Source organism: Pistacia vera, unplaced genomic scaffold (assembly GCF_008641045.1).
Source record: "Pistacia vera cultivar Batoury unplaced genomic scaffold, PisVer_v2 Contig690, whole genome shotgun sequence".
In the NCBI taxonomy this organism is placed as follows: domain Eukaryota; kingdom Viridiplantae; phylum Streptophyta; class Magnoliopsida; order Sapindales; family Anacardiaceae; genus Pistacia; species Pistacia vera.
Window position 1 is genome coordinate 140,298 of NW_022196546.1, and position 15,146 is coordinate 155,443.

Here is a 15,146-nt window from a genome sequence, read left to right on the forward strand (position 1 = left end):
GATGTGAAGACAGCTTTCTTGCATAGGGATTTGGAAGAAAGTATTCTAATGGAGCAGCCTGAAGGTTACAACAGTGATACAGGTAAAGTTTGTCACTTACAAAAATCTTTGTATGGTTTGAAACAGTCACCACGACAGTGGTATAAGAAATTTGATTCTTTTATGCTAGAAATAGGGTTTAATAGATGTAACTTTGACAGCTGTTTTTACTATAAAAGAATTTCAGAACTGACACACATTTTTTTACTGTTGTATGTGGATGATATGCTTGTGGCATGCCATGATAAATCTGAGCTGTGTCGACTGAAGAAGCTGTTGAACACCAAGTTTGAAATGAAAGAGCTGGGTCAGGCTCATAAAATTCTTGGTGTTTCTATTGTCAGAGACAGAGCTGTTGAAAGTCTAAAGTTAGTCCAACATGACTACACTGAGAAAATTCTGAAGAAATTCAACATGCAGGATGCTAAATCTGTTCAGACTCCTCTCGGTGCTCACTTGAAGCTTTCACACGAGCAGAGTCCACAAACTGAAACTGATAAGCTTGAAATGGCAGGGATACCTTATGCTAGTGCACTGGGAAGCCTAATGTACTTGATGGTTTGTTCAAGACCAGATTTAGGTTTTGCTGTAAGCTTGGTTAGCAGGTTCATGAGCAATCCAGGAAGGACTCACTGGATGGCTCTTAAATGGATTATGAGATACTTACAAGGAACCAAATCAGTTGGAATTGTTTTTAAGAAAAATCATAGTTGTGATGAGTTTGTTGAGGGGTTTTGTGATGCAGATTATGCAGGGGATTTAGACAAAAGAATGTCATCATCTGGGTTTGCTTTTACTTTGTGGGGAAACACTGTCAGTTGGAAATCAAAATTACAGCATATGGTAACCCTGTCCTCAACTGAATCAGAGTATGTTGCATTGACTGAGGTAGCAAAGGAGGCCACCTTGTTGAAAGGTCTGATCAGTGAGCTGGGGATTGAGCAACAGACAGTGAAGATTAACAGTGACAGTCAGAGTGCAATCCACCTTTGTAAAAACCAAGTTTACCATGAAAGAACCAAACACATTGATGTCCGTCTTCATTTCATTAGGGAAATGATTGAAAGAGGAGAAATTGAGATTGAGAAAATTGATGGATCTCATAATCCTGCCGACATGTTCACCAAATCTGTCCCATTTGAGAAGCGCANTAAAGTTAGTCCAACAGGACTACACTGAGAAAATTCTGAAGAAATTCAACATGCTGGATGCTAAATCTGTTCAGACTCCTCTCGGTGCTCACCTGAAGCTTTCACATGAGCAAAGTCCACAAACTGAATCTGATAAACTGGAAATGGCAGGGATACCTTATGCTAGTGCACTGGGGAGCCTAATGTACTTGATGGTTTGTTCAAGACTAGATTTAGGTTTTGCTGTAAGCTTGGTTAGCAGGTTCATGAGCAATCCAGGAAGGACTCACTGGATGGCTCTTAAATTGATTATGAGATACTTAAAAGGAACTAAATCAGTTGGAATTATTTTTAAGAAAAATCATAATTGTGATGAGTGTGTTGAGGGGTTTTGTGATGCAGATTATGCAGGGGATTTAGACAGAAGAAAGTCAACATCTGGGTTTGTTTTTACCTTGTGGGGAAACATAGTCAGTTGGAAGTCAAAGTTGCAGCATATGATAATTTTGTCTTCAACTGAATCAGAGTATGTTGCATTGACTGAGGCAGCAAAGGAGGCCACCTGGCTGAAAGGTTTGATCAGTGAGCTGGGTGTTGAGCAGCAAGCTGTGAAGATTAACAGTGACAGTCAGAGTGCGATCCACCTTTGTAAAAATCAAATTTACCATGAAAGGACCAAACACATTGATGTCCGCCTTCATTTCATTAGGGAAATGATTGAAAAAGGGGAAATTGAGATTGAGAAAATTGATGGATCTCACAACCCAGCCGACATGTTCACCAAACCTGTCCCATTTGAGAAACACAGACTCTGTATGAGTCTACTTCAAGTTCAAGAGTGAACTGATAAATTTCCAAGGCCACATTGGAGGGGATTGACAAATCAAGAAGCCAAGGTGGAGAATTGTGGTGACGTGGCTCCTGGTTTGCCACGGTGGAAGTCAGCATAAGTGTTCAAGTCAAACTTCCATTATGCGACGTCGTTTTTTTGGCCAACATAAAGACTTATCTAATTAGGTCTTCTCATTTTCACGCAGCCCCCTTTCTCTCACATTTCTGTTTGGCTCGACAGCCTGTTTGGCAGGACAGCTCCTTACCTTGAAGAAAGTTCTAGAATTGATCCAGCAAGCTTTCAGTTATGGAGAATCAAGGGCAGATGGCTGATGATCCAGGAGTAAAGCATTCGTATTTAACACATGCTTGTCCAGAGAGAAAGGGCAGAGTTTGGGCAGAGCAAGTTAGGGTTTTCTCTAATCGGTGTGTTCTTTCCTTGTTTGATGATTTACCTTATGTTCTGATGAAGGCTTTATCACTGTACATTCTTGATTGATAATAAAATCCCTAGTGTGAGCCTTGGGGAGTGGATGTAGACTGTAAAGCCGAACCACTATAATCTTGCTGTGTCTTGTTCTCTACTTGTCTCTATTTTATCTGTCATGAGTTTGATTGTTGATCTGTTACTAAGTTTTCATCACTGAATCAGTTATTCATTAACCCTAGAATCTTAACATTAACATAAATGTATTAGTTTTCGGTATAGATGATATGATATGACTGTCTTTCTAATATTAATTCTAGATTTTCTCATACTGTTGGCTTGTTTGGTAGATTATTTGAAAAATGTTATTCTGAAAAACTATTTTAAGTTGAGTTGAGTTGGATTAAATTGAATAAGATAGAATTATGAGAATGTGCTTGGTATAATATCTGAAAATTATATCAGAGTTGGATAAAATGATAAATAGTTGTTTGGTACATTTTTGGAAAACATTTTCTAAAAACATTTAGACTATTTTTTTAACCCCTTGCATTTATTAATTTAGCTAAACACCCCCCACAATAAAACTTTAAAAATGAACTAAAACACCCCCCAAAATCTGGTTGTCAACGATGACCAAAAGCTAGTTGTTGTCAACAGCCAGATAGATCTAATCGTTAATGGCTGGATCCGACAAAATATAGCAGTAGATCTGGCAGTTCCCGACTAGGTCCATGGTGGATTTGGCCAGAAATGGCAAGATTGATGCACGACTGACCGATCGTGCGTCGTTCCATCAGCCGCTGCCAACTGCAGGTGGTTGCTGGCAAGCGGTGGCAGTTTGAGTGGCTTAATTTTCATATTGGAATGAGTGAAATATAATTGTTTTTAGTTGAATAGAGTTGAAAAAATGTTTTGAGTTGAATAGAATAGGATAATAGAAAACAAATCTCCCATTTTTTCAAATCTCCCATTTTTTCATTTTCAGTAGAAAAAAAATTTATTTGATTCAGAATAATAATCTCAATAAGTAAACAAACACATATTCAATTTTTTTTTTTATCTAAATAGGATAACAAAAAAAAAATGATTCAAAAGAATGAAACAAACATAAGCATAATTTATTAAAAAAATGATTGAAATAATTAATTAACAAATATAAAATAATTAAATTTGTGGAGGATGAATATGTAAGCAAGTGTTGTGGTAGTTAGGGAGGATGGTCCACAATCCAACCCCACTTATCTGTTTGCATGCGTTGAATCAAAACTTCAAAACCAGAAAAATATTTGGAAATGAAAATGAAAGAAAACTTCGATTTCTCAGAAAACAAACAAGCTTAGACTGACGGCCACCCAACTGCTGGTCATAATAAGTAAAGACAGTTAATGAGATTAATATTAATTAATTAGTATATAATAAATTGTCAACTCTGAACATTCCATTTCCATAAAATCAAAGAAGAGGGGAATTGGACTGTTCGGTGCGTAAACGGCGTGAAAGGAAGAGAGTCGTCCATGCAAATGGTGACTGGTAGATATAATAGAATGTTGAGTTTCCTCATGTTTCCAGATGACCTTAATACGTGGTTATTTACGGAAATGTGTCAGTTCAGATATACCTTATCCTTACCACTTCAAATATATATGTAATTAACTATATATTACGGGTAGTTTTAAAGTTTCTCAATATATAGTCTTATATCCTGAATAATAATATATGTAATAAAGTGGTATACTGTCACACTACTAATTGACTGGTGTATGATGATTTAAACATTAGTAATAAATTGTTATATGATGATTTGATTATAATTAGTAATACATTGTTGGAAGAGTAATATACTCATACTCGTATCTAGTTACATATCAAACTGTAGTTAATTAATTTAATTTAATTAGTCCATTGGGTAAAAGTAAGCACTTCTTTTAAACAAATCTCTAATTTATAATGATTTTATCCAGGTCTTATGATCTCTTATAATATGCATTCGTTTTCTTTTTAATTGAGGTTTTCTTTTAAGTTTTTAATTCTAATTAGTGAGATGTTGTAAAACTGTTACTCTCGACACATAAACCCTACTCGAACACCTAACATATTTTATACTATAAAGTTTAACTGATTAGAGGTCAATTTCTGTCGGTCCAACGAATCAATCAACCTCATAACGAGTCACAAATTCATGTATATTTGGTCACCTTTTTCAAACTTAATGACACTGAAATTTGTGTTAGAAAGTCATATATTAACCACTAAAAGATTAATTCAAATCAAATAAAGATTTATTTAAATCAATTACACCAAAAAACATAATTAATTTAATTTGTATGTATAACTAATTGAAAGAAAAGTAGGTAGCAAAGTGTTGTTCATTATTATGAAAGGTGTGCTGTGCACCAACGTAAAAGGAAGTATTGTTTAATATTGGGCATGGGTTTGGTGATGGAAGAATCAAAGCAAAGTGTTGTTCATTATTCTGTATATTGTCCACAGCTTTTCTTCCTTATTTAGGTAGGTCAAGTCGTCAAGATTGTGATGGAAGAAAAGCAGCTACTCCAGAGTACATTAAGAGCTCTGCAACTATTTTCAAGGTGACTGTTTTTATAAATATAATATTATGTATAATGTACTTGGTAGGTGAGGTTCCCTTAACTAGTTTCAAGGTGATTGCATTCCCTAGGATTGTTTTCACCCACCGGCTCGCCTGCACTTTCATTTATTTACAGCTTTCACATCTTTTTTTTTTTTTTTTTTTTTTTTTTTTTTTTTTTTTTTTTTTTCTCTTCACTTAACGGAGTCCAACAAAATGCCTCGGATAGTCGGATGTAATCTGGTACACCTGCTGTCTATTGCATTATTGTGAAAGTGAAGTGACCTTTCATTTTGCCATTTAGGATAATGTTATGCTTACTCACAATCTTATTAACTATCTTACTATTCTTTATAAATATAACGCATGGTATGGATATTATACACATAGTATGGGTACCATATGTAATTTTAACAAAGGTAGTAAGGCGGTTAGTAAACTCGTAAGTAAGTATAGCATTATTGTTGTTATTTATTCTGTATGTATAAGGCTGAACGACTTATACCTACCCAAGGTTTGGCCAAACAATATTAGGTCCTAAAAAGTTTCAAAATGACAAACAGGTACCTTCTGTTAGTGAAAAGACTAGAATGCCCTTTGAGAAATATTAGTCTATTTTTTTAATTACTTTTAGACCCATTAAGTTTATTAATTCTATCAAATACACCCCAAAAAAGTTTAAAACTTAACAAAAACACCCCCACCCACCCATACTTGTCAGATTCCGGCGGCCACTGCCGGTGGTAGCCAGAATCTGTCACAACGATCTTCGCCACCACCGTAAATGGCTGATAATTCACAGATCTAACCTTTTCCGGCCAGATCCACCATGGATCTGGCCGGAAAAGGTCAGATCTGATGTGAAAAGGTCAGATCTGGTCGTCGACGGCTGCAACACTCCATCTTTGGCCGTCAGTGATGGCCAAAGATGTGGCCATCGTTGACAGTCAACGACAGCCATTTCTTTGGCCGTCAGTTTCCAGTTAGATCTGGCCTTTTCACGCCATGGATCTGACCAGAAAAGGCCAGATCTGTGAATTATCAGCCATTTACGATGGTGACGAAGACCGTTGTGACAGATTCCGGCTACCACCGGTGGTGGCCGCCAGAATCTGACAAGTATGGGTGGGTGGCGGTGTTTTTGTTAAGTTTTAAACTTTTTTCTGGGGGTATTTGATGGAATTAATAAACTTAAGGAGTCTAAAAGTAATTAAGAAAATAGACTAATATTTCTTAAAGGACATTCTAGTCTTTTCACTAACATAAGATACATGTTTGTCATTTTAAAACCTTTTAGATACCAATCGTCATTTCATCAAACCTTGGGTAGGTGTAAGTCGTTTTCCCTATCTATAATTGTACACTAATTTACCATCATCAAGATTTTATCTTACCAAATGTTGAGTGAAATATATTAGTGTTGTGTTGTTTTCATTACACAGTAGCAATATAATATAGGGAAATCCATGTCTCCCTAATAATGCAACATAAAAAATCACCAGCAGCGACAGCTCAGGTGTTTTTATTTTTAATTGTTTAATTTTTGGCTTAATTATCGACCTTTCCTTAGTGCTAACTTAACAGGACATGTTCTAAATTTGTCAGCACTTCTCCTGAATATTGTTTATTAGAAAACAAGAAACGACAAAATGCAAGCTGGTGAGAAAGGAGATACATTGTTTGTGATATATCGGAGTGTCATAAAAATGCGCACCAAATTATTATAAAGTTTTGGTTTATTTAATCGATGCTAGGGTTCGACAGCCAGTCGACCATATTGTACTTCTCGAATCTTCTTGCATACTGTGATACTAGCTACCCAACAGCTTCTTCTGTCTTTTCCTATTCCCTTTCCCTTTCCAGTCTATTTCTCTGCTCTTATAATTCTTTTTAATTTTCAAGGCAGATATTTTTTTTTTTCATCACCGGGGTATTTGGTAATTTCATTTTCCTTTTTTTTTTTTTTTTTTTTTTTTTNATTCAAGATTTTCTATTCAGTAGTACAGTCAACATACATAGATGAAAACTAGATGCACAGAACGTTTAAGAATAACTGGTTTGACTGCTCTTCAAGTCTAGAAAAACTGTTAGTCTACACCTTATTCATCCCTCACTCTTGAGAGAGAGAGAGAGTCTCTTTGACAATAATTATAGTATAGACTATAGAATTAGTGGCCGGAGAGAGCTGCAGAGTCCAAACAAGACGATAGTTGAGGATAAATAAACGGCTAGATTTGATTGGTTGATTATGAGTGAAAATCGGACCCAGTTTTGGACACAGAGACAAGTAATTGAAGAAGATAGAGATCGAGAAGGCAAAGACAAGACTGTTTGTTATAATATTATGTTGTTATAAAGTCTAAAAATCTCATGCATAACAATTACGGAAAACTATCAGTCAACGTGATAACATGTGATGCTGCCGCCAACTTTCTTTCTTTATTTATTTTCTTGCTTATGCTGTTAATTATCACTAAGCTGTTTGACTATAAGAACTCTATTTAGATTAACTATTCTAAGTAAATATTATGTATACTTACTCTACTAATTATAGTTTCTTTTTTAAGGCCGATTTACATTTACCCACCCTAACTATCTCGAAATAACAAATTCTTGCCCACGTTTCGGAAGCTATCAACATTCCATCCGTCAAATGTCAATGAACGTCAGGCGTTAAGGTTTACGGGGATTAGGGTATTTTAATCTATTTCTTCAAACAATAAAGAGAAAAATTGGAGGTAATTGCATTCTATTTTGAAAAAAAGTAATTTATTTTTAGAAACTAATTATTTAGTTTAATAAAATCCTAAATCACGGCAACAAAAATGCCGCAACCGCACTCACCTATCACCACATCACCACACCAGAAACACCATGACTATTACCGATTCCGTATCGCATAATAAAGTGAAAAAAAATCTTGAAATACCGTGACAATTCCAAATCTCAAAATACGATGAGGTAGGGTGATATGGAGGTGATGTGCAGTGGGGGTCGTGGGATAGGGCTGGGTATAGACGGCGGGTGGGCTGTGATTTGTGTGTGTGTTGGAAGCATACGGCCTGCGCCCAGCCGCGCAATGCCGGGCACGATGAAGGGGTTGTCTTGGCTAAAAAAAAAAACAAGTGTTTGTTGTTGTGGTTTTTAATTTTTTTTTAATTATTCAAGGGGTTTTTTTATTTATTAACTTGATGATGGGAACATTTGGTTTTGTACATTTGTTCTGAAATCGAAGAAGATGGAAGAAGGTTTGATTTTGTATATATGCTCTGAAAATGAAGAACATGGAAGAAGAGGGTGTTGATGAATGAAAGTTACAAATAGAAGGAACTATTTTGTTAATATTAATAATATGGGGATAATTTTTTTTTGTTATTTTATTAATATAATACAGATTCTTAAGGGTAAAAAGGGTTTTTAACATGTCAAGGCTGGTCAAAGAGAAATTTATCTGGAGAAATTTATCTGGAGGGAGAGTTACGAAAGGTGAAACGTTGATGGTTTTCTAAACTTAGGGTACTAATTGTTATTTAGAGATAATTAGGGTGGGTAAAGTTCAACTCTTTTTTAATTTAAACATTTTTAATTATAAATTTAAAGCGCTTCAGTAAAAATTGATTTTATTTAATAAATATAAATAACCTTTTTTAATATAACAAAACAATGTATTTCGAGTTTAGGAGTGTTTTCATATAATTTATAGAAATAAAAATTGAGACAAAAGTTTTTATGTAAATATATTATTATCATGTAATTAATCTTCTTTAATTAAAAACATTTCAAGAGTTTTTTCTTATGTGAGCAAATATATAAAAAACAACAACAACAACAATAATAATAATAATAAAAATAAAAATATGCATGGATGTCACTGTAATAAGAGACAAGGACTTATACTTAACGGCAACTAACTCACACCCAAAATTTTGTCAAAGCGCTCTCTCTCTTTCTGCCACCATTCTCAATCTCTCTCACTTTCCCACACTTTCACGCACTGGCAAACCACCGGTCCAAGTCAACTTTCCCTCTATCCAAACACCTACTCCTCCCACTTTTATATATATGTATATTCACTTTCCCCTTCTTTCCCTCCCTTGTGTTTTCACAGCCTCCGCCCCCCTCTCTTTCTCTCCGTACATTTCTACCTCTTGTTCTACAGTGCAAATTCAGCTGGGGTTTTGCTTTTCACAATGAGAAAGCCTTGCTGTGACAAGCAAGACACCAATAAAGGAGCTTGGTCCAAACAAGAAGACCAGAAACTTATTGATTATATTCGAAAACATGGCGAAGGTTGCTGGCGTACTCTCCCTCAAGCTGCAGGTATATATACTTTTTAATGGGACATGGTAATTTTTTTTTTTGCCCCCCAAAAGGAATTAAAAAGTGGGGCAAAGAAACCTCTTTTTCTTCCAAATGTTTATCTTTTTGTTGTTTTATCTGATTTTTAAGTGTAAGTTTTTAATGGGGTACGTTTTGATTTGTTTATCGGTCAGGTCTACTTCGTTGTGGTAAAAGTTGTCGACTAAGATGGATAAATTATCTTCGACCTGACCTTAAAAGAGGCAACTTTGCCGAAGATGAAGAAGATCTTATCATCAAACTTCACGCCCTTCTAGGCAATAGGTAAATTTTTTTGTTTCTCTCTTTTGTGAAAAATTTTCTTTCACTTTCTTGGCCATGAAAGGTGAAAACAATGTGAACGATATATCGTGACAACCTTATTTAAAAGTACATTTTTGCTTTTGAGCTAAGGCTCTTGAATTAATATTAATGGTGTAATTTTCAGGTGGTCACTGATAGCTGGAAGATTGCCAGGACGTACAGACAATGAAGTGAAGAATTATTGGAATTCTCATTTACGGAGGAAGCTTTTAAACATGGGGATTGATCCAAATAATCATAGATTAAACCATAGTCTTCCTCGCCCTGTGCATCAGAACCCAGAAAACTCGACGAGCACAGCTTCAACATCTTCTTTAATGAAAAACGATACAAATAATCAGCTAGTGAGATCTCAACAACGGCGTGACAATGATCAAGTTTCTGATGCCGGAAGTTGCTTGGAGGATGAGGCGCCGGGGGCGCCATGTGGATCAACGTTGCCCGATTTGAACCTTGATCTCTCCATGAGTTTTCCTTCATCTTCATCACTTGGTATTAATAAAGATGAAGATAAGGAGAAAAAACTTAATATTGATCCTAATTTAAGCCAACAAGAACTGGTCCCTTCTTCCGCTGCCACACTTGTTCTCTTCCAATAATCATATTCAATATTACTCAACAGATTTGTTGAGTATTCCAGGCCGAAAATGGGATCAATTAGGGTCTCATTTTGTACAAATTGATTGTTTGAATAGCCAAATTAATTAATAGAAATCGTTCCCTTTTCTTGGAGGTCGAGCAAAGGGTGACAAAAAGAACAAGTCAGCTAGCAGTGAGTTAAGATTTCCTTGTAAATTTTTGTGACAATTGCCTTACATATATACTATATTTGCGACATGTATTAATCAGTATAATTGTAATAGTATTATTACATTTGAATCTATTGTGTTATTTCCAATTTTTAATCAATTTGGTATTGAATTTCAATTGCAATTTGCATTTGCCCTAAACTTAATTAGAAATTATAAATGAAAGCATGCATGAAGATTGAAGAAGATTTTCTATTCATTTATTTAGATCTCGATATTGGGACTGGCTGAATAATTTGACGTGGGACCAAAGTCTATTTAGGATAACATGGACCTATACGATGGATAATGCACAAAAATAGTATTCCTATGAAAGAAAAAAAAAAAAAAAAAAAAAAAAGGAATTAAAAAAACAGAAGATTCCAGTCCAATATAAATCTTGAAATTTGGATGATAATGTTACTAAATTTCATGCCAAATTCACATCAATTACCAAACATTCAAAGCAGAATAACTTTGTGCTTGAAATTTCTGGATTTCATATCAGTTTTCGCTTTATAATTTTCTCTATTGTAGTAGTTGCATGTGCATCGAACCACCAACTAACATGAAGTCACAAGTTATACAGTTGACTATGTCACAATTTTTTTAGAGTTTTTCACATTTTTTTCAATTTTTCCTGGTGTGTGTCCTTCACGTTTATCTACCATTCCATTGGAGATTGAAGATGCCCTTTAATTAAATCTCTGTTATAGGGAATTTTTCCTCCTGATATTTGCTTCCAAGGAGATCGAGATTGCTTTACCCAAATTGTTAAATCATTCATCGCCATTACAGAAGTCTAATAATTTTCTGTCACAGAGGATTTGTCATTTTACCTATATATATATATTTTTTTTTTTTTTCTGAAAAACATCCACTTTTTTTTAGCAGTGTTAGATAGCGAAGTTACCCTTTCCTTTATGATAAGAAAGCTAACTTCTTATAGATTTGTCTGGTTTTCTCATTTGTAAAATTTAGTTTGATAGATTTTCACGAAAGAGTACTAATCGTTTATGTGGAAAAACATCATGAACTCAGCATGTGACAAAGAAATTAAAAAACTGGAAAAAGATTCAATTAATGTGACGATTACTTGCATTGTTGAAATGTTCAAATGATTTTACTTAATTTTGTTGAAATTTTTGTTTATTCTGAAGGGCTTAGACTTTAGAAAATCAGTGGGAAAATAGTAATGAAATTCTTTCTTTGACTCCAAGAATCCCCATTGGCTGCGCCTTCTACCTGTAATTGCTGCTGCAATTACGAAATCTAAAAACATTTATTTATATAGTTGTGACACTTTAATTAATAATTAGCATATTCATGATCAATGGTACATTATTTTGATTATCATTAAATTCGTGCAGTGCTTTCGTCTTTCTAGCTCTCTTTCATCTTCTAATTACTCAAAAATTACTGGGTTACGATTCTGTAAATTTGTTATTTGGTAAAACTTGACTTGACTTATTAATTTCTGAAGTTTGTGAACTCCGAGATAAGAGAGGTATCTTTGATGGTTTTAGTGATTATATATATATTTTTTGGTCTTTTTCCTTGACTTTCCCCCTTAAAGATTCTTAAGTTTCACTGCCAAGTGCCAACCGACATCAACCCTAGCTAGCTGTTTGGTTAGCAAGAAAATGATGATATTTAACAAATCGATCTCTTCTGCAGAACTAATAATTATTTACGATGATCGATTAATTAAAAATTGTTACATAATCAGTGAAACAAAGATTTGGATGAGATGGAGCATGATAGAGTGAGAACAAATGGCGGACAGTTGGATATACAAAAAAATTATTCAGAAAGTCAAGAGTATCTAATCAAGTTTGAGATTGAAACAAATACAGTTGGAGAGTTTGTTATGAATAATTTGCAGCTAATTAAATGGAAGACAAAATTGGTCAAACAAATCCAACAAGTCGGCATTCACTATTTCCCGGGGCAGGAAATTAGTAGGAATGATTTAATGAAGAATGTCAAATCCATATGAGGGTAATAATCTAATTAAGTAGTCAAGAAAGCTTATATAAAATTATAAGCACTTTCGAAATTTCAAATTTTTTTAAAGTTATTGGGTTGTATTTTAAAAGTGTTTATAAAATTTTGAATAAATTACTCTACTGTTTATGCTAGATTCATAAACTCTTTATGAGTTTATTTAAAGTGTTAGATATTTCAAAACATCCTGGTTAATTTAGAAATTGTTTGGTCAGGAATATTAATACTTGCTAGTCAAGAGAATTTATTTATAATCTTAAGCAACTTTCGAAATTTTTAGATTGTTTGGTTGCATTGCAAAAATGTTTATAACTTTTTTCTTGTATATTAAAACTCTTTTTGATAAATTAATATTAGAAATTTCTTTTTATATGTCCTAACCAAACGACTAATAATTTTGTTATAAAAACTATATTTTCATAAGCTTTTCTTCTATAAACTCTACTCGAGTAAGTCGTACCAACCCTCAGTTATCAAATTCAGCCAGATATCAAGTTTTGAAAACAAAAGCTCTGGATCTCAGAAGACATTGAGTGCCCAAATTATTTCAAGAAATTATCTAAGAAATTATCATGATGTAGGCCATGAAAACGTCCCATTTTTCTGACAACAAAAGGTGGTGGTGAGGATGAAATGAGATATGAATAAAAAGATTGGATAAATTTGTACTACTATTGATTGATAAGCGTTTACTAGGGTTTTGTGCTGTTTTGTTTTTGTGTGACTTGTCATCCTTCTTCTTCTTCTTACCGGTAGTCTTCCTCAGAAATTAACTATATACTAGTTGCCGTTTGTGTGGCACCTACATGAACAGTCATCTCCGTACAGCTGTGTTGACAGCAGGCCGGCTCAAGGATAGGCAGGTGAGGCACCTAGGCCCCCCCCCCCCCCCCCCCCCCCCCCCAAAATGCGGCCTAAATTTTTTATAATTTAATAATATATTATAAAAATGAAAATGATATATGATTTTTTTTCCTGGTAAAAGAAAAAAAAAAAAAAAAAAAAAAGCTAAAAAGACCAAAATTTATTATAAACTTTTTACATATATTTCCACCAAAAGTTTGATGAAATAGCAAGTTTGTATCTCTAGTTTTATATATTCCAATTGAGATCCCTAAATTAACATATTGAATTTCTTTTAACAATAAAAGACTAAACTAATCATTTACATGTTTCAAATTACTCAACCCGAATTCCATCCCATAATTTGACATTCACATAAATCATCTCCACCCTTCTTCTGTCGTTAGCCGCTTGGAGTTGATTCCGATCGATTTTCTTACCAAAATTGACCAAACTCATCACTTTATCATTTCCCAAATGTTTTTCCAGTCTTGATAGCCTTCAATTTGGCCGATTTTTTACGAATCTCATAACCCAACTCCACTGCAAATGGCAGCCATTTTCGACCTTTTTAGCATGTACCCGGCGTTGTTGGTCTTCCCTGACACCACCATCTTCCTTCCCTCAACCCTCTCACCAAAATCCTTATCATACCTCATCCATTTACTCCGTCAATCGCCGGCCATCAATACCTTTTGGGCTGTGACTTCTCAAGCCTTTTCTGGCCAATCCGGGCATTGAAATTACCTGTTTCACCACCCATCGCTTCTCCAACATCTACTCTCCAAAATCCCCCACCAACCTGACCCTGTTAGCCTGTCGATCATTGTCCACTTTTCCTAGTGATTTTGCATCTCAAAAGGAAAGAAAATAAATTTGAAATAATTTTTTTAATATATGCTTATATTATTAGAAGACCCCCAAAGTAACTCTTGCCTAAGATCACAAATGTTCTTGAGACATCCCTGGTTGACAGAGAAGAAAGAGAGAGACCCCAGTGCCCTTCAATTTTCGAGCCATTTTGTGCTCAATTTGATTCAAAACCTACCAAACTGTGGGGTGTTTTCTCTCAATAGGGTTGGTCGCGTGAAATTTTTGACTTTGCTTGGTGTTGCTTTCTTGATGTAAAAACTTGTATTTTTGAAAGCTGTTTGGATATGGACTGCTGATTTTTTTTTCTGTCTTCTCAGATCCTCATGTGTACTATGAGGACCAAGGAGCCGTGAGCCTTCAGAATTCTTGAAAAGAAAATACATGTGTTAATTTTCGGAGATTTCGCGTGTATAGAAGAGTATGGAGGTGATATAATTGGATACGTTTACATTCAATCGATCATATCACATGACAGATATATCGAATATTTTCTAATACAATATATTTTATAGGTTTGAGAAAAAAATATAATCAACTGTATTATGTCTAAAAAATATGTAAGTTTACATTAGTTAGATCCAATCAGAGTTTAAGAAAACTTTGTATCATCTAAGGGTTGTCACGTCATCCCAAGATAGAGAGAATATGACTGTCACCAACTTGGTAAATTCAGGTTTTATTTATAAATGAATGAGAGCCGCACACTTGTCTAAGCCTCAGATGACTTGAGAAAATATCCTAAGTTATCAGTCAATGAGAGGCAAGGAATTGCACGACACATACCCACTTGTAGATTTATAATCATTATCTTGAATTCCTCTATTATAAATAGAGGATTCCCCCTCTCATTTTCAGGATTCTGAGATAGAAAACTCACACGTTGATTGTAATCTATATCTTCAGAGTAAAGATAACTTGTAAGAACGAGATCAACTTGATATTCTATCCGAATAATC

General features: G+C 34.5%; 2 protein-coding genes across 2 annotated transcripts; both read left to right on the plus strand.

Annotated features, from left to right (window-relative positions):
* The first annotated feature begins 1,240 nt into the window (after positions 1-1,240).
* Positions 1,241-2,011, plus strand: LOC116113774 (secreted RxLR effector protein 161-like). Its single transcript, XM_031399938.1, has one exon. It carries the CDS (start codon positions 1,241-1,243, stop codon positions 2,009-2,011), a length of 771 nt encoding a protein of 256 aa, XP_031255798.1.
* Positions 2,012-9,086: 7,075 nt separating this feature from the next.
* LOC116113779 (myb-related protein 308-like) lies at positions 9,087-10,606 on the plus strand. Its single transcript, XM_031399941.1, has 3 exons — positions 9,087-9,337; positions 9,511-9,640; positions 9,804-10,606. Exons 1-3 carry the CDS (start codon positions 9,208-9,210, stop codon positions 10,276-10,278), a joined length of 735 nt encoding a protein of 244 aa, XP_031255801.1. The 5' UTR covers positions 9,087-9,207; the 3' UTR covers positions 10,279-10,606.
* Positions 10,607-15,146: the final 4,540 nt, after the last annotated feature.

Bases quoted from the DNA above. Each gene is read 5' to 3' on its own strand.
- LOC116113774 (XM_031399938.1), top strand. From the start codon at position 1,241: ATGCTGGATGCTAAATCTGTTCAGACTCCTCTCGGTGCTCACCTGAAG.
- LOC116113779 (XM_031399941.1), top strand. From the start codon at position 9,208: ATGAGAAAGCCTTGCTGTGACAAGCAAGACACCAATAAAGGAGCTTGG. The intron at 9,338-9,510 runs GTATATATACTT...TTTATCGGTCAG, and splicing joins TACTCTCCCTCAAGCTGCAG to GTCTACTTCGTTGTGGTAAA. The intron at 9,641-9,803 runs GTAAATTTTTTT...TGTAATTTTCAG, and splicing joins CACGCCCTTCTAGGCAATAG to GTGGTCACTGATAGCTGGAA.